Here is a 20,708-nt window from a genome sequence, read left to right as displayed (position 1 = left end):
TGTTCGTTGTGGGAAGTTACGTTAAAACAAATTCGTGGAAAGAGTATGGTCAGTTGTTTGCTCATGAATTTCATGGTGTCAAAGTGCCAGCAAAGAGTGCAATGCAACAAATAGTCAGAAAATGGCGTCAGACAGGATCTGTTTTGAACAAGGCAAAAAACATTCCCAAACGTGTCCAAACACCTGAAATTGTGGTCTTTTCTGTTCATGTAGTCAAGCAGGTTAGCAAACTATTTCCTTTCTTTTGATGTGTTTGTTTGTACCCTGGAACTCTGTTCTCCGGGCCACTTTTATTTGCCCCACCCCGTATAAAAAGCTGATAGAACAAGAGAACACAGAATTTATATATTTTGTGAATATACCTAATTGAACATATTTTACAGTAGAATACTAGATACTTCATTGAATGAGAGCATTGTTTTAGAAGTACGAATATTCATAATCTTCCTGTACTTGAAGAACACAACTATCTACAAATATTTGTATTTCAAAAAAAAGCTCACACCTGCTTATAACCGTTTGATTGAGCATTTTAATGTAAAACACTCACCACAAACTACTGGATAAGATTATATATATATAAAAAAAGTTTTACACAGACACATAAGTACATTATTATCATTATTTTATGTACACACAAAAAATTCGATGTATAAGGTTTCATGTTATTTTTTAAAGGTATTCAATCAATCTTCTCATGCAGCAGTTCAATCAAACAATCAATCATCACTTATATTCTGTCAGTCTTACGGGGAAACAAGCTGTTCATGATTGCACACGTTCCCTGAACACTTAAACAGTTAATTTATATATTTTTTAATGAACAAAAAAAAAAATCTTCTAATATTTTAATTCAAAGTTTTATATCATATGTTGTCAAAGGAAGAACACTCACAACACACAATCACTCGTAATAATAATAATACTATCAAAACTGGTACGATTTGGCCCCTACAACGCTACCACTTATTGTACACACGATTGATGATTATCACTTTCTAATTAAGCAATACAATAAACACTGAAGTGTCTTTGTTTACATATAGAATGCACTAGAGTTCACATATTGACTGTTGTTAGTCAAAGTTCTGTAGTCTCTAGTTTTTTCGCTATCAAAGGGTTGCTCAGTTTGTCTAAATGTTGGTACAAGTTGTGATGGTACGCTCCTGTCCTATTCAAATCATTTTGCTCCTTCACTGCTTCTTCGTTGGGTGGCATGTTCGATCTAAAAAGACAGAAATACAGAAATAAGTCAATGTTTTTGGCAACTCGAAATGTATTATGCAAGGAAATATTTCAGAAGTTAAAACTTTTTTTTTTTTTTTTTTTTTTACATTTCCATCTAAAACTCTATTTAAAACTGGTTAACTTCACAGTAAATTATTTTTCATTAATATAATATACGATGTAGATTTATGAAAAATACTTTGTCTTATGAAGTTAATCGGAGGACTCTAGGGATGGCCAAAATCCGGATTCTGGAAAATTAATTTTCCTGAGTCGGATCCGGATTTCGGAATTTTTCCGACATCGGAATTGGCCATCCTTAGGGGAGTCATATAGTAGGTGGTTCATAACAAAATAAGTCTTATCACAAGTTCTCTGTGGAATCGCCATGTTTAAAAGCATTTTTAAATAAGAGAAAACCATAGAATATCCAAAATTTTGAACGGAATTCAGAATAGATGAATTTCTTTCATATATTTGGTACAGAAAATAAATACTTCATGTTAAAAGAAATCTTCAAAATTCTCGTTTTACTTGTCTCTCATTCTTATGATATTCATAATATATAATATTCAGAACACATCTTTGAGAAACATTTATTTAACACCTGGGGCGGCTTTAGGATTTTAATTTTGGGTAGGCCCGCTCCCTCGCTTATGGTTACATATACACATTTGATTGATTAATGATAGTAGGAAATTAGTTTTACAGTAATGGTTGATGCTATTTGTTAAATGATTATTTTCCATTGATATAACTAGAATATAACTAGTGGAAAATATATTTACTCTTTATTGTATCTTTTAGCGTTTATATATTTTTCAAAATTTTTGTGTAGGTCTATGCATACCCGGCCTACCCGCCAAAACCGCCACTGTTTAACAATTACACTGGTGTTATTAGTTAGTGTCAATCATCGTATACTCCCAAATCGCATGATTTCAAGCATCACGAGTGCATGTTTTACATCTTTCATAATAATTTTGGGCCTTCTGTACATATTATTTGTCTCTGTATAGAAAGAGCGAGTTAAGATTGTGGCTTAGACTCGCATTTCTCCATACATGTTTTCAGTAACTTAATTACTTTGTAGAACGTTTCGAATTCTCATTAGGATTCTTTCCGTTATAGCTGAACCCTAATGAGATTTCGAAACATTCTACAAAATAAAAGTTATTGGACACGTAGTTGGTTGTTATTTTTTATTAGTGTACTCTCACACCAACTGAATATTAATTAACATATAGAACGCCGAGAAATATATGAGAAAAGCAAGTATTGCGTAATGATTGAAACTGACTTATAAGGAAATGTGAGATCTTACCTTGATTGAAATTGACTAATGCAAAAGTCTGGAATTTTACCACCATAATTCGAATTGACTGATGCGAAAGTCTTACCATGATGATTGAAATTGACTAATGCATAAGTCTGGAATTTTACAGCCATAGTTCGGATTGATTGATGCAAAAGTCTGAAATTTTACCACTATAGTTCGAATTGACTGATGCGAAAATCTGGGATGTTACCGGGATTGAAACTAACTTATGGCATATTTGCTAACGCACGCTATAGGATACATATCTATAATTAAAGAACAGTTATTTACCTTGCATCCAAAAAATGATTAATTCCTCTGTATATAATTTTGGCTCTCTCAGAAGCCTTCATAACTAACATTGCTTCTCGTTCTTTCTTTTACATTTTCCTGAAATAGTTGAAGAACATAGAATCATCCGAAAACCTTATTAAATTTTATTTATTACTTGTAGCCATGATATTCAAGAATAGAAGTGAGGTAATGTGGGGATCTACAAGTTACACAACAAAAATATAAGGGATTTCGGATCATTCTGGGTTCTTCAAATATTTTACGAAAATCCTCTTCGAAGATGAATATGTAAGGAATAACTAGTAATAACGTTTGTTAGAAACGCCCCAGAGAAGGCCGATAATTACATAAAGATGAATTAATCATTTGTTTGGATACAAGGTGAATACCTATTATTTATTAATACCTTGACATACTAAGAATAATACAAAATTTACATTTTTTTGCTTGTTTTTCATGAGTGAAAGAAGATAATGAAATGCAACTTACCACAATTATTGATAATGTTATTCTACAACAGAAAATATGAACCTGAAGTATTTTCAGTGTTGCCAGAATAACACTTCCCCCAAAATCTAAGTTACGGCAGCGACTAGTGGAACGAACCCAACTGCATTTGATTGCGTATCAAATTCTTTTGGTGTCCTGTGAACTACTTTTCAAATAACATTATTATTTAATTTTAATAATTATATGTTAAAACTATTTTGTTTATTACAAACTAAATAGAACTATTATATAAAAAGTAGTTCACAGGATTCTAAGACAGCATGATACGTAATCAAATGTAGTTGAGTTCGTTCCTCTAGTCGTTGCCTTAACTTAGATTTTGGGGAAATTGTTATTCTGGCAACATTGTAATTTCTATTGATGGCAACACTGAAAATTCTTCATGTTCATATTGTCTGTCGTAGAATAACATTATCTACGATTGTGGTAAGTTGCATTTCATTATCTCCGTTCACTTACGAAAAAAATAAGCAAAAGAAAAATGGTAAATTTTGTTCTTGGTTGGAATAATGGTTATTTTTAGGATGTTCTTAACTGACGAAATGTTCTAAAGTAATGCTGGTAAAATCTCGAATAGTTCTATGTTTGAATATTAGCAGAAAATAATTGGAACAATTATAAATAATGAATAATTATTCGGATAATTTCAGCATTACAAGTTTAAAATAATAATATTTTTGTATTACCTGTTGCAGGGTTCGCTGTATACACATTGTGGATCATAATACGTCTTCCCATTGTCTGTCGGTGGAAGAGATTCTTCTGTAGCAATAGCGTTCTCATCAAGAGAATCCCTTTCAGAAGCTTGGCTGTAAGAAAACAAACACATTAACTAGAATTAGACTACACGTTTCATTACACTAACTAGCTGTACGTAGTCAAATAAATATTAATACTCCAGTTTATAAGTCGGTGTGAAGTTATGATAAATAAAACTCAATGTTAGGTTGTAAGTATTACAAGCTTACTTACAATTTATAAAGAAGAATATAATAATATATTTTACGCTATGTTATCCTGGATATGCTTTGTGAATAATGTGATTATTGAACTATTAAATTGTTAAAATTCTACCAATTGTTATGTTCTTCAATATTCTTTCAATCACATTTTGTCTACATTCAAAGAGAAAAATAAATACATTAGTATTTTGTGATATCTCCATCTTTTTTTTTTCAACTTCTGTTAATGACGATCAAAATAGGTTGCTTGCTGTGAAAAAGTACTGGGAAGTTTTATTCTACTCACATTGATTTTCTTGTTAAACATTATTTAATCAAGATTGGTATATCAACTTTTCATCACATATCAGGGGCGGATCCAGGACGGACTTCTGGGGGTTCGGTGGGTTGTAATACTGCTACTTGGAGCTACTTTTAAGAGCTCCAAACTCTGAGATGGGTTTTATTTATATATAAAATAAGAAAGATTCCTGTTCGGGGGGGGGGGGGGGCTGGATCCGCCACTGCCATATATATTTATTGTTGTTTATCTTGTTTATTGTTAATGAGAACTTTTACGCCTAAGTACCAACAGGGTGTGCTTCTTAATGTCGATTAATTCTTTTTGAGAAATGTAAAATTTAATAAACTCAAAAATGACGGAAAAATTGCAAAAAGGAAAGTTGTATTGTTTGTTTATTCACTTTTACGTTATGATCTGGTATTGCCAATTTTTATACCTGTATATCTTTTATTGTCTCGCATCTGTTGTACAACACTATCAACAGAAATACATTTTTATAAAATAAAAGTTGAACACTAAGAAACTAATCTCTTCCACACAAGAGATTTTTTTTAACAGCTACTGTCAAGGAAACAATGAAAACAGTTGATAGTCTCCTGTAATAACGTGGAGAACATTATTGGCTGTTGTTCTGTAAAAGCACGATTATCTTCCCCGCTTTTTGTTTCATTCATTTTCAAATGTAATTGCAATAAAACACAACCAGTTTCCCCTCAAACTTAAATAACTCTTTAATATCTTAATGTCAATTCAAATTCTATACAAATTTAATAATTGTACCGAAAAATGTTGGGAATTTTCCAAGTACTATAAATTTCTTGAAAACAACTCTAAAGTTTATTCTCTATTTTATGCTAAGGATTGTATATGTGTTTGTAATGCTAGAACTCAAATACATAACCACAATACAAGATTAAAAGGAAACTTGGATGTACAGTCATGTCCAAAATGATTGTCGCATATCTATAACTGTCTTGTTGTGAAAATATAATTTGATAATGATTTTGCAGAGTACTTTTAATACTGTTACTATGTGTATAATCGAGAAATGTATACTTGTGGTAAATTTCATAGGAAAAGAATTATAAATACGAAAATTGGAGTGAGTAAAACAAAATGTTGCTAAATGGACAAGAAAGTTTTATTTTCGTTTTATTGTTCTTATTTACTGCTCTTTTGACATGAAATTTATCACATACATGTCTTTGTCGACTATACACATACTAACATTATAAGAAATACCGAGCGAAATCGTTATCAAATTATATTTCTACAACAATATATTTATAGACATACAACAATCATTTTGGACATGACTGTACCTCTAGTTTGACTAATTAAAACGCAACGCAGTTATGAATACACTGGGTTAAGATTATTTAATACATTATACAAAAATATGTAAAAATTATGCCATTGAAAGAATTTAAGTGTTTTTTAAATTATTTTTTATTTTATTTTTTAACGATGAACTGCATATAATGTACATGGCTTTCAAAATAATTTAGAATTGCATACAATATACGTGGGTTTGTTGATAATATAGTTCTGTAATAAAGAAACTAGTGTTCTTCCACGAACTATTTCTCATAATCAACATTTATCATTTTACCTCGTTATGTAATCATCAACTCGTCTATATATTGGTTCGAGCATAGTTTATTTCTTTAATATTGTAAGATGTGACTGTTTGTGTTCTGTACCTTCTGACGAAATTAAACATTTCCTTTGACCTCTGCGACAATTAAATCCATTTTCACGGTTATTCCATGCTCTCATCATTGCGTTCTCGACTGCGCGTATTTATATTGTGCGGATGACTACATTGTTTGCGAATGGCTACATTCGTGCTTGCTGCCAAGCAAGAGTGAATGAACAGTAGTAGTGCTTACGCAAGTCGGAAATGTAATTTCCTCAAAAGTTGGCCAATTAATTATCATTAAAAGAAGTTTGGTTAATGTTGCCTTTCCCATTACAAGAATTCAAGAAATCGAACGTTGTGAAAATTACACTACAAAAATTACGATATCTGACAAAGTTGCTCTGTTGTAACCATGAGTTTGTTATAAAACTTCCATTTTACTAAACAAATCAATTTAATCGCACACTCGTATTTCTATGATTTTGTTACCTTCTCCGGAAACTGGGCCATTATTTTTAATAACAACTAGCAGATTACCACGGGAAGAATACGTTTCATTTTGGACATAAAGGGCAGTGGGGGCTGAATTTTGTTTTAAACGGCATCGGAAGTATCACTGTTCGTCTCAGCGAACCCGGAAACTATGGATTCTACACTACACCGATCACTTTCGATCATTTATATAATATCAAGTTGCACCGTTAAAGTGAGATGATAAAAACAATCTCAGGCCGGAACTTCATCTATGTTGATAATTTGATCGAGATCGGTTGGGTGGTTCAATAGCTATTAAGTCACAAACATAGTCACTTTAATTTTATATATATATATATATATATATATATATATTGATTTTTTATATATCCTCTCCTCCCACTCCTACGTTATACCATCAAACCCAACCTCGTCTATGTTGAAATTTGATTGAGATCGATTATTATTATTATTATTATTATTATTATTATTATTATTATTATTATTATTATTATTATTATTATTATTATTATTATTATTATTATTATTATTCAAGCAACATTCATGTTGTTTTGCTTTTAAGGAATGAAAGATGTTTAATATCAGAATATCGTAGTTATTTTGAAACCATACTTGAATTATGTATAGGAAACGAAAAATGGAGGGAAAATTACCCAGCCCCTTGGATCTTAATAAGCTAGAGCTTGTGTGAGTAACTAACCTGACTGAATCCTCCTCCTTGTACCACTCATTCTCATATGCTTGCATCCAAATAGGGTTGGAACCTTCTACACTGTGCATGTTAGTGTTGGGAACTCTTCCTCCCACTCGGTTCAAATCGGATTCATTAGAACCTGAAAAATAATATTAAAAAAAAAATAATTGTAGTTAAAGAACCAATGTAATACTCAATCATAGTTTTCATTACGCTTCTTCTGATATATTGAACGTAATTAAATAAACGGGAATATTTATATATATTAATGAATGGAGGAAACAACCGATTTAAACTTATTTTTACACAAAGTAATACAGTTTTTACAAGATAATAACACATTTGCCTGCTTTCAATCGACATTTAATTTCTTCGTGAATATGGTTTTAGTCTCTTAACATTGATTGTAGATATTTGAAAGTATCCACTTTGTCGAAAGTATTATTTGATATTTTAACATATTCACAATTTGTAATATTATGATTACGGTGAATTACCATGTATTTAGCTTTCTCTGCATTTATTTCTTAACCTTTGCTTCTGCAGGCATTTAATAAAACTTCTGCATTTCTTTCTATTGTCCTTATATTATCTCCTATCAGATTGACACCATCAGCATAAGCCATAACCTCGAGCGTGACATTCAACTTTATGCCTCGGTTGCTATCTTTAATTTTCCTTTTAGTGTATTCCACAATAAAACTGAATAATAATGGCGACAACGCATCTTCTTGTTTCAGGCTACTCTCGACGCAAAAGCTCGTGTACAAATATTTCCAACTTGGTTTTTTATTTTCTTTTTCATTATTGTTTATTTTCTATCTTAATATCTCAGAGCAAGAAGTATGCCAAAGTTTATATCTAGATTACAAAAACTTCTGAACAAGTAGTATATTAAAGTAATTTTATGTCTCACCAACTACTATGAATAAATACATAGGTTCTATGTAAACTATACTGTCACTTACCAAATGCTGTCGCTGTGGCTGCTTTCAGCTGACGCTGGTACCTGGCTCTTTGAGATAAGCAAATGGAGATGACCACAATGAGAAGCAGTCCAAGGAAGATCGTTGATCCCACCAACCACATCATCAGTAACCCTTCTGTGTCTTCGGTTATTGGCTGTGCTTCTGCCGGTTGAGTATCCAAAACATTGAAGTCCTTCACAGATGAAAAGCAACAAATTCAACAGAAATTCTACTCACAGGAACTTGATAAGTTATATATTAGATATATCTAGAATTATCAGGAACCACTTAATTACAATATTAAATTATTGTCACAGCTGGTTTAAAAATGGCAGTATTTTTGCATTACAATTTCTTGGGTCACTCCATACCTCAGTTTGAATCACATTCAACCGTACCTTCCATCTGATCACTTAATCGTGATCCATCCCAGCTCGCGCCAAGTGAACTTTGTGGTGGATGAACACCATACATGTGGGTTTTCTCGGGGTTCTCCCGTTTCCTCCCACTTTCTTCATTCCACCATTTCATTCATTTCTCATCGTCACCGTCTCAATTATCTTAGCCGGCATAACTGTGGGACGTGAAACTGGAAGATTTCATTTCATTTCATTGATCACTTGATCTTGATAAACATACAACTTCGTGATATGTAGTGTGTTTATGCATTTTAACACTTTTTTTTCTATTTCAATTTCTACGTGATTTTTTTAAGTTTACATCTTTATTCATTAAATAAGTTTCTCCTGTCATTATTATGTAATTTACCTTGTTAATTCTCCTCAATTTCTTTTTAACATTTTTCAGGCTTTCGTGCTATTTATGTTTCTACAACTTCGAAGAAAATTTTGAAAATTTATAGCAGAACCTGATGTAATCTAAACATACATTTTATTGAAGTTTGTAAAATGTTCCAAAGCTACAAATATCCAGTATACCTTTCACTATCATAAATATAAACAATGCCTGTTTAAGTAACCATGTTATGCTTATTTTGAATTATAAAAAAGTACTGATTACAAAATTACAAGAGAAAATAACACAGAACAGACACAGAAGTATGCGAAACTATTTAGCGTTGCATTATCTCATGTGAGTGGAGCAAAATCTCACATGGGATGAATGGTGGCACAGTGGTAGAGCGCTTGTCTCTGGTAAATGGGGTTCTTGGTTCGATCCCTGGCCTATAAGTTTGTGATGGACAACATCGTTTCCGTGGGTTTTCTCATAGTAATCCGGTTTTCCGTGGGTTTTCTCATGGTAATCCCGTTTTCCCTCACATTCTTATTGCACAGAATTCTTCCATCATCATTCACTTGCTGTAATTATTGTCTCCCTTAGCCTAAAGGGCATAATCGTGGGACGGAAAGATTTCATTTCATTTCTTAAAATTACGCACATACTACTTTTAACTAATAAATACGGCTTAATATTTTGCCACTCACCTTAAAAAGCCCGTCAAGTTTTTCAATATTTTGGTCAACCAACTTGAGAACTTCTCCCACCTCCATAATAGAATTGTCCTTATGATTTACAAAGTGCAAATAGAGATCTGTTTTAGTTTTATCCACTGACCCATCTTGATTCTCATGAATTTTGTACTCATCCACGTTTACAATGGCACCTGTTACATTCCCCAGAACCCTGGAGAAAAAGCAAAAAAATCTGTTAAATATATACATTAAAAATGATACATTACTTAGAATGACAACTTACAATAGAATGATCATACGCATATTTAAGAATTCACTACAAAAAATGTTTACTGATTGATTTTTCATTTATACATTGCAAGGAGTAGTTTTTTCGATAAACTTTGCTTTGCTTATATAATGTTACATTTTATGCATTTTTGGGATATTTTGGGATGCAGCATTTTCCTTATTAAATGGAACTGTTTTTGATATGAAACCCGGAAGTCATGCAAGAACATGTTTAAGCCTCGAACATCTACCAGTACCATGTTAGTACATTTGAAAGAGATATTTACGAAGAAAAGTATTCTTTTATTTACTTAAAACAAATATTCATACGTATAATACAAGTCAAAATCCAATCTCAAACTTGCTTCTCAAGAAAAAAAAAAATCTTTACATGTGAATGGTGTCTACATTGTGATATGAATAACTATAACAAAACTTTATTTTTATCATTTTTATGATAAGCTGAAATTTAGGATTTATCTTTTAATCTCCTCTTGAAAAGTAGTGTTTTTTTTTCGTTCTTCGCACGGGAAGAATACGTTTCATTTTGGGACATAAAGAGCTGAATTTGGATATAAACTGCATCGGAAGTGTCAGTGTTCGTCTCAGCGACCCCGAAAACCATGGATTTGATACTACTATCGGCCATTTTCGATCATATTTATATATCTCCCCCTTCCCTAGTCGCGGGGTTGAATGTGGATTTAAACGGCATCGGAAGTGTCACTGTGCATCTCAGTGACTCCGAAAAGTATGTATTCGACACTAATATAGGTCATTTTCGATCATTTTAAAATATATCCACCTCCTTTAAGTTGCACCGTCAAAGTGAAATGATAAAAACCATCCCAGGCCCGAACCTCATCTATGTGGTAAATTTGATCGAGATCGGTCAGGTGGTTCAAGAATTATTAAGTTTTATATATATATATATCTATATATATAAAAGAGAACGCACAAATCCTTTGTGAACTCATCACGCTAATACGGCTGAACCAATTTCTTTCATTTTTGGGGGGTTATTAGGATTTGGACCCTAGATGGTTTTTATCATATCACTTTAATTTTTAATTACCAGTGTCTTGAGATAATTGACCATTCAAGTGTCCATACGTACAAATCCTTTGTTATTAGTTCATCATAGGTAAAAATAAACGTATTTATATGCAACCCGCATGACCATGTGACTCGGCGGGTTAACATAAATGACAGGCGATATAATGTTAACATTTACTGGAATCTACTATGGTTTTTATCATATCACTTGAAAGCGAAAAAGTAAAAATTATCTAATTAACAAGGTTTATTGCGTTCCGGGGTGACCGCAGCGAAGCGGGGTGAACGCTGCTAGTATATATATATATATCCCTCCCTTACGTTGTACCGTCAAAGTAAAATGACGAAAACCATCTTAGGCCCGATCCTCATGTATGTTGAAAATTTGATCGAGATTGGCCAGGTGGTTAAGAGTTATTAAGTCACAAATATAGTGACATTTACTTTTATATATATAGGGTGCAGCAGCGTTCATAGCATAATTTGACTTGCGTAGTACAATGACGTACTGCATGAATGCGCGCCAGCTCGTGCCGCATTCGTGTACTAATGAACTGCCATTTCGAGTGTGACAGTGATATGGAATGGTGAAGTGCACAGCATCGTGCCTTTGCTGTTGAAAGTTATTTCAAGAATAACAACTCTGTTATTGCTACCCAGCGTCTATTTCGGCAACATTTCAACTTGGGGCATCATGGGAAAGTTCCAGATGGACGGACCATTGTGAGGGGGTACGTGCATTTCGAACAACAGGTTCTGTTTGCAATGGAAAACCGGGAAGAAGTGAGAGAACTGTGCGGACACCAGAAGCCGTGGAAAATGTTCGTGCTGCAATATTGCGTAGCCCAAAAAGATCTGCTCGTCGTCATTCGCAAACTGTGCATATGTCCGATCGCTCATTCAGAATATTGCACGAAGATCTCCATTTTCACCCATATAAGCTGCAGATTGTTCAGGAAATTAGGCCTCGCGATTGGGTTTCACGAGAAACATTCTGGTTAACCATGCGTGATCTCCTTCGCCAAAATCCACAAATGTTACACACCATCCTGATGTCAGATGAAGCTCATTCCGAGTTATGTGGTTCGGTGAATAAACAGAATATGCGTTATTGTAGTGATGTAAACCCGCATGAACTCCACATCAAGCCCATGCACAGTTCTCGTGTCACAGTGTGGTGTGGAGTTGCTTCCTTTGGGATTATTGGACCTTCTTTGAGGATGACAGCGGTTTGGCTGTAACTGTCACCAGTGAACGCTACCTAAAGATGCTGCAAGAGTTCATTCTTCCCCAATTAGGTATGGTCGATGTGGACGTGGAGCAATTATGGTTTCAAAAAGACGGAGCGACCTCGAATACAGCCAGAATTTGCATGGATTTCTTGCGACAGACATTTCCAGGCAGAGTAATTTCCCGTTTTGGTGACATTTCCTGGCCGCCTCGCTCACCTGATCTTTTATGTGCAGACTTTTTCTTTTGGGGCTACCTGAAGATTTCCGAATACGTTGTGCCACCATTCCTGAGCTGAAGGATCGCATCAGAACTGCCGTCGGCAATGTCCCAGGGAATACGTTACACCGAGTTGTGGAAAGCTTCCAACGCCGCCTAGATGAATGTGTTGTGCAGAGGGGGCATCATTTGACAGGAGTCATATTCAAAAAGTAATCCACGCAACAGACAATGACTTACACATTAGTAAATGGCATACCTTTAACTATTAATTGACATAAGAGGTAATAAATAAATTACAGTTACTGCCTGATGGTGTGTTTTTAATATCCTACTATGAACGCTGCCGCACCCTGTATATAGATAAATGAATATTTAATATTTCATTCCTAGAAATATCAACGTTGAAACACTGGTTGTTTATCAAAATAAATATTGGAAATATATTTGATAAAGATATATCGTAATACTACTATGAACATATTTGGAACATGATGTATATATACAGTATATATGGAACAACATGGCGTATATGTATATATCTTAACAGAAACAAAGGCATATGAGTGATGGTAACGCAAAATTGAATATGAATTGGGGATTTTAATATATAAAGTGTAAATTGAAGTAATCTAGAAAAACTTCTGAAATGGGTGTCCTATAATTATGTCCTCGGTATAATGCCTACCCGTTTAACGACACAAGTCTCAAGAACAAATAGAAATATCCAATACTCCGTTTTTTTGTATAGAATTTTAAATTGTAGCATTGATTTTCTTTGTTTGCGTGAAGGTTTCTGTTAACGCTCTTAGATGTCTAGGTAGCTGTACACAAAAATTCTTTCCGTTTGATGAAATTGGTTTCGTAAACAGCTTCAGAATGGAACTTCAACTACTACAGTTTTCATTAAACCAAAAAGAATATAATTTTCTGTACATTCCAGCCATACCACCATTATACATTCCAGCCATACCACCAATATAGATTCCAGCCATACCACCAATATAGATTCCAGCCATACCACCAATATACATTCCAGCCGTACTACCATTATACATTCCAACCATACCACCAATATACATTCCAGCCATACCACCATTATACATTTCAGCCATACCACAATTATACGTTCCAGCCATACCACCGTTATTCCCAAAATAAATTTTACCAAACGGAAAGAACTTTTGTCGCGAACTGTATATCTTTATTGGAGAGGAATCCAAGATAAAGAGTCGAATTCAAAGATGTTGCAATAACTTGGGTACAAAGGTGGAAATAGATAATTTGTGCAAAACTTTATAACAAATATATCTAACAAACATTTCGTGATAAAAAAATATATTTGCATATGTAATTTATCTTTTATGTATATTATTTATTAGCATAATATATGTCTAATATGTGTAATTTGCCTACATGACCCATGCACCTTATTTACACATGTAATTTATGTTTTATTGTATCCATTTAATAGAAACTTCGGTTCTATAATAGGTTAAGAAATATAAATCTAACTGTGTATAGAAAATAAAATACGTGTTGTTGGATTTGCTTGTCCAAATGTACATATTGTTTAAAGAAAATATGTTGCACTTTAATGAAAAACATTTGTTAACTGATACTTACTCTCTGAAAATTTCTATCCTGTCCCTGACTTCGGGCGGATGTTGTCGTAGAACGAATTTCACTCTTTGGTCTTCCCTCAAAAGGTATATGAACACCCGAGCCATATCGTGAAGACCATCGGTATCATTTACCAATACCTACACAAAGATAACAAAAGTTATTTCTCAACCTAATCTAAATATTCAATCTATACTAAAGTTGTGATATATAAGGCCTAGGAATAAATAAATAAATGTATACACACTTTAACGTGACGTAATTAAGTTCTCAAACTTGAAATACCACTATAAATACTCTTACGCTCTTTAATACAAACCGTGCGCTGGTCACTTGATTTATTCTCTTACTTAACATGTTCATTTTACAGTCTCATAAAGTACTGAACTAATATCGAACTAAGCAGTTCTTAAAATTATTATATAGGAGCATGAGAGGATGATTCAAATTAACAAAAAATTGGTTACTTACCAATAAATCCTCCCGTGGGGAAACTAACTCTCCACGTGTACGGGTATAAATTACGTAACTTACAAAAGTGGTTTGATCAAATACGCGGATCGGTGCAAGCTTCTAAAACAGTTAATCCCAAAGAGGCAAAAACGTGGATAGGAATTCCTTACTTTCCACAATTATCCACAAAAATTCAAAGGATTTTTGCAAAGCATAACATATGTGCTTCCAGTTTCCCCCGAAAAGTTTAGAAAAATATCTTACCGGATTTAAAAGTTATTTTGTTGATCCACTAAATAAGTCAGGCATTTATCGCGTTCAATGCGAATGTGACTCCTCATATATAGGCCGAACGAAACGCAATATTAACACTCATATTAAAGAACATATTAGACAATCAAAAAAGTCACAAGAAGAGGGCCTGTCGGGATTGACGCTTCATTTAAAGTAACATACACATAATATAAAACAGATTAATGTAATAGGTTCAGCAAAAACAAACAAACAATGGGAGATTAAAGAATCACTCTTTATTCATTAAATATAAACCTGCTTTAAATCTGGATACTGGCAACATTGATAGAATTTGGTTACCTACCTTTGATGCATATTTTGAGTCTAGCAATAGTGACGTAACATAGACATCGCGCTTCCTTCAACTCAGCTCATTTTATCGCATTGTGCCTGATCGTGGTATTTCAGCATTCTTTACGTTATATTTATTCTGTAGTATGTATTCCTTTTTCTACACTTTTCTTCTCTCATCCGTTTTTATCCTTGTTACTTTGACGGAACTAGCTTGTTGTTCCGATACGTGTGAAGAGTGTTTAGTTCCTCCACGGAAAGATTTATTGGTAAGTGACCAATTTTTTGTTAAGCAGTTTTTAACCAATTCTTCGTTAATAAAAATATTAGATATATATCTTTTACCTGCTTTCTTCTTACATAAACTCTTCTTTTTAAAAAGAAAGAAAGAAAGAAAGAAAAGGAACATTACTTGTTCTACACATGTGAACTTACCATGAAATCAAAGTATCCTTTCATTCCTTTCTGGGGATCGAAGTTCAAGACAACGCCTCCTGTCTTCTGATCAACGATAAAAGGCGGCCTCTGAATATTCTCTAAGCCTTCAGTTAGAGTCTTTTGGATTCTTCCAATTAAGTAATAATTCATTTCTGCATTTTGGCCACTATCCAAATCTACAGCCTGGAATCAATAAAGAAAAGGTCATACAAAACTGAATATAAACATCATTCGCTCAAGTAAAGTATTAGCTACTGTTCAAAAGGCAAAAAATTATTTAAGTAATTCAAAAATATCTACTTATAGGACTGAACTATTTTATTTCATTATGTTATTTTGCTAGGGTGACCAGATTCTGACAAGCGAAAAGTAGGATACAAATATAATAGTATATGATAGTTTATTGCGTAGGCAATACACATGTTCTTATTTCATTTAACGTTAACCGTAAGATAATAATTTATTTTTGTTATATAAAAAAGAAAGGTACTCAACAGAAGTATGAGAAGGAATTCAACATAACTCCAAATACTTTCATGAATGACAAATACAACATTGATAAAACAACTTAAAACAATTTGATGGAGTAACATAAAGGAGTCACTTTAATTAAAAAGAAAACTTAAGTATGTTGAAGCATAAGATTTTAATGAAGTATAAAAATGCGGTTCATTTTAACAGTTATTTATCCATTACTTGCAATTTTTTTTTTTAAAGAAAGTTAGCAAATTATTTTCATTAATATGTGATATCTGTTTATCAACTAAACATCAGTACATTGCTTGATGACATAGTTTTCGTTTGAATGTGGAGCGTGCAGTAACTTGCTGTTTTGCAAAAATCATATCATGGAATTCACTATTGGTAAAATTATAGTTACATTTGGTTGTTATTAGGTGTTTAAGAGTTTCTGTTTTCAACTAAGATTTCTCATCAGTCCACAAATTATTCATTAAAAAAAAATACCCTCTCAGTTGGAGCATTTGTGGTAGGAAAGTACATCTATACTCCACAACATCACATACTTGGGAATAGGGAATGAATTTTCTTCAAATGCTTTAATAATTCACTCCATCTTAAATCTATCCTCATTTGAGCAGTGTTCCATTCTTTAATTTTTTCAGAAGTTGCATTTTTTTTTTTTTTTACATTTCTTTACATTTGTAATTTCATCATACAGGTAGGGCTCGTTTCCTTCTTTTCCTGACAATTTATGAATGTATTTCAAGCTGCTCTGGACATTCCTATTCAATTACTGAGTTAAACCTCGTCGAGTTCAAAAATTGTTAACGTCTGCAAAAGTTGTAGATCACTGCTCAATATACTCGTTACAAAGTTGAATAAAACATAAACACTGAGGACATTTCGCAGGACATTAAAAAAAAAAAAAAAAAAAAAAAAAAAAGGACATTTCTCGATTTTCTAGGTGTCTTCGCAACACGTAGGACAGCTCTTTGAGAAGCATTACTGTACTGCGAAAATCAGTACGTCTGGTCACCCTATATTTTGCTAACAGTGGGTTCGTGTTATACAAGATTTGTTGATATAACTAACGAAAGTTCTTACCGAATTATGATGGAGATACTATACCGAATAATGGAAATATACATAATATATGTATAAAGCAAAGCAAATTTAAAATATTGTCGCTACGTTTTAAGATACTTAATGAACCTAAAACTTTAATACAAAATAAGAAAACAAGGCATGTGTTAAATACAAATTGTGTTAAAAGTAGAAGTAGAACCTCACGTAGTTATATTAGAGATTTATGAGAGTATGTTTGTTTACTTACTTTGACTTGCATAAATTCGGTCCCAAAATCTGCTTCTGTAGTAACACCACCAGTGAAGACTCTTTTGACAAACCTTGGAGCGTTGTCATTGATATCATTGACGTAGACTATCACCTTCAGAAGTGTATCATCTTTTGGGTCAAAGAAGCTCACATTTGGCGGATGATTCAAACAATCCTCGGTGGCCTTTACTAACAATAGATGGTTCTCCTTCTCCTCGCGATCCAGTTCTTTGATCACCTATCATTACAATAAATCAGTTAACTATCTTTCTATGATTCTTATCTGTTCAAAATAAAAGTATTTCCCGAATATAAATACTGTACGCAGTGAACAAATTGTGCTTTCAGTAACAAAGCTGATAATTTACTTTGAAGTTTTCTGTAACTGATGTGTTAATTTCAAATCAATATATCGAATGCTTATTCTGCTACTTTTCAAGGGAGTTTGTTATGAATAGATATTCTCAAACTCCTTTTAAGTCCTATATCTTCAGAACAATAAACTTACACTTTCTTGCAAAGTCAATAAATGTTTGAACAAACATACAGAAAACAAATTAAACTTAAAAAACTGCACTGAAAATCGTTACGCGTTAGTTCTATATATCTTTGTCAACAAAAACTCTGTCTATGAGAAGCACTTCAATTTATAATTAGTTACACATTATGAATATTATAGACAAATTTAGTGATTTTATTTTAACTTGTGTATTTTTTTCGGAATGTTCAACAATCTGTAGATACTTATAAGTTGAAGCGCTTCTAATAGAGTTGCATATACCAATCCATGTCGACATGGCTATACAGAGTAAATCAAAATGATTGATCCGATTTCACGCATTTATTCTGAGAAATCTAATAGATATATGTTATTGTAAGACAAGCGCTTCAAAGGGTTAACTTTCAAAGTGTTTTCACTTTGTACTGCTAAGAACCAGTAGCGAGCATGAAATGAATTCCTGATATTGACGCAACATGCTACAAAAGGTTTGGCAAGGGATAGAGTATCGGCTTGATGTGTCCCGAGTTATGCGAGGTCCTCACATTGAACATTATTAGGGGCACGAGTTTTTCGCACTAAGAATTTGAAAATTTCGTGTTTCCTTTTTCATATTTCGCGTTTTATCGCATTTTCCAAGTAAAGTTTCGCATTTTGTAGCTCTTGTGAAAAAGATATTCCCTGACATTTTTACAACTTTTTCCTTTTATTCATAGATCACTACAGAAATAAACCATTAATTACCTACAAACAAAATACACAGAATATTTCACTTGACATTGTAAATTTCTTATAGAAAATTATATTCTTTTAAACCAAACTGAACGAAAACCAGTAACTAAACTTAGTATGAGTAGGAAAGTTTGTGATGATGATAGCTAGCTAACGCGCGACATGTTCTCTATAGTCGTATTTGAATCACCCAAAATGCACCGTACATGCCACGTTCTACCGTTCCGTCAGCGGAAAATTGACATTTTTAAATTAACGAAAACGTATTTTTAAAATTTTGCGTTATTTCGCGTATTGTTAGAAATTTCGCGCAAACTTGCCAATTTCGCGTTTTATCGCGCAACGAAAACCAATGAAAATACACGTAAAATATCACAAAACGTCAAGAAACTGAAAATTACTTAATTCTGACGGATTTCGTTTTATCGCGCATTGCGAAAAACTCGTGCCTCTACACATTATGTTTGAAGAAAACTTTGACAATTGTTTATTAGATTTCACAAAATCTGAAATCGGGTCCACCCTTTTGACTTACCTTGTATAGAAAACTAATACTTTCAGTCTAAATGTGTTTTTTACGTTTAATCTAGCTTTTCTGTGTTTTTTGATCAAACATTTATCTGCGTTCCAAGACGAACGGAGTTTTTACTATTTTGATGATGTAGGACTTAAAAATGGAGTTCACACCCACTCACAATAAATTTCATTGAACAATAGTAAAAAAGAAGCACTCAAATTATCAGTTTGAAATGAACATACCAGTTGCAGAATACTTTCAGATTAACATTTCACTGATATTTCTAGAATAGTAGTCGTATTAATCAATATTTTTTTTCTTTATTTAAACACTTTCTTATCAGAAAATTCATTAGATAATTATAAAACATGTTTATATATTGTAGAAAATATTTACCTCAGGATTCAAAATAGAGAAATGTTTTCGCAGTTGCGGACTAGTTACAGTCTTTGTCTCACTTCCACATTATTTCTAATAACAATATCATCAATTTGTAAAAGCTATTGCTTTGACAATTGCAATAAATACTATTATTTAAAACTTTAAGATATGTTTTTCTCATTTACAGAAAGGAATTATAATATTTTAAAATTTTTGCACAATTTACTTGTGATCCTGTATTCTGTTTATACTAATATATCCGCCTAAATATTAGTGTTACTTTTTTTTTTGTATGAATTAATGTATTAAAGAGACAATCCGCATCGAAATGCTCTTTGAGTGCTATAAGTGGTAACTGTAATAACCAATATTTCAGTAGTAAAATATAAATCATAATGGCTTTTAACCAGTATTAAAGTTAAATTCTTTAAAATGATAATAGCTGTTTAAGTAGAAAACAATTGAAAATAAATAAATAAATGAACATACAATAAAAAAGTAAATACCATTAATTCATGTCGGAAGGAGTCTATGGTGAAGTATCCGCCTTCATTTCCTCCAACAATAAAGAAACAGACAGGACTCGGAGGGCCATCCAATTCATCCACATCGTCTTGATCAACTGCATCGATGATTCGCTTTCTCTCTTTCCCAGGAGATTTATGCTCTAGAAAGGAAAATAAGATAGTGAAAAAACGTGCTTTCACAACGCATATTCAGTTTCTAAACCTCTTCGTGGGTTTTCAACTGTGTAACACAACAAGTAAGGTAGTTAAAAGCTAAAAGAAGGTGGACCAGGATGTATAGTGCAATATTCTCTCATATTTAGAAACAACATCACGTGCTTCTCCCCAAGGATCTCCCGACGGATGCTGTCTCCGAACAAATACGAGGAGGTCACGGCGAGTCACGAAGAGGACTCCTACAACCCCTCCACAGGCTCCGCGTCCAAAACTACCTATACAAGAGCACGTCAAGAGGCAGAAGACTTCAGTTCCAGCTGATCACTTCCTACCTTCCTCTTCAAACTGCTCTGGGCGGGAGAGACTCCCTCACCTTACTTCTGAACTGCTCAGGGCAAG

At 33.1% G+C, this 20,708-nt stretch overlaps 1 protein-coding gene across 2 annotated transcripts in view; it reads right to left on the bottom strand.

The window, feature by feature from the left end:
- Nucleotides 1–825: 825 nt before the first annotated feature.
- The window catches only part of Cad88C (cadherin 88C), a 331,106-nt gene continuing 311,223 nt past the window's right edge, over nt 826–20,708 (bottom strand). For both annotated transcript variants that reach the window (XM_081729422.1, XM_081729423.1), the window contains 9 exons: nt 20,133–20,293; nt 17,496–17,735; nt 15,698–15,883; nt 14,228–14,364; nt 9,839–10,037; nt 8,394–8,586; nt 7,432–7,564; nt 4,036–4,158; nt 826–1,225 (listed from right to left, as the gene is read on the bottom strand). In XM_081729422.1, coding sequence (XP_081585548.1) covers nt 1,081–1,225; nt 4,036–4,158; nt 7,432–7,564; nt 8,394–8,586; nt 9,839–10,037; nt 14,228–14,364; nt 15,698–15,883; nt 17,496–17,735; nt 20,133–20,293 — 1,517 coding nt within the window. In that variant the 3' untranslated portion in view covers nt 826–1,080. The remainder of the gene's footprint in view (nt 1,226–4,035; nt 4,159–7,431; nt 7,565–8,393; nt 8,587–9,838; nt 10,038–14,227; nt 14,365–15,697; nt 15,884–17,495; nt 17,736–20,132; nt 20,294–20,708) is intronic.

The sequence above is a fragment of the Thermobia domestica genome, chromosome 10, assembly GCF_964235325.1.
Source record: "Thermobia domestica chromosome 10, izTheDome1.hap1.1, whole genome shotgun sequence".
In the NCBI taxonomy this organism is placed as follows: domain Eukaryota; kingdom Metazoa; phylum Arthropoda; class Insecta; order Zygentoma; family Lepismatidae; genus Thermobia; species Thermobia domestica.
Note: the sequence above shows the minus strand (reverse complement) of the source record. Positions and strands in the feature narration are given on the sequence as shown.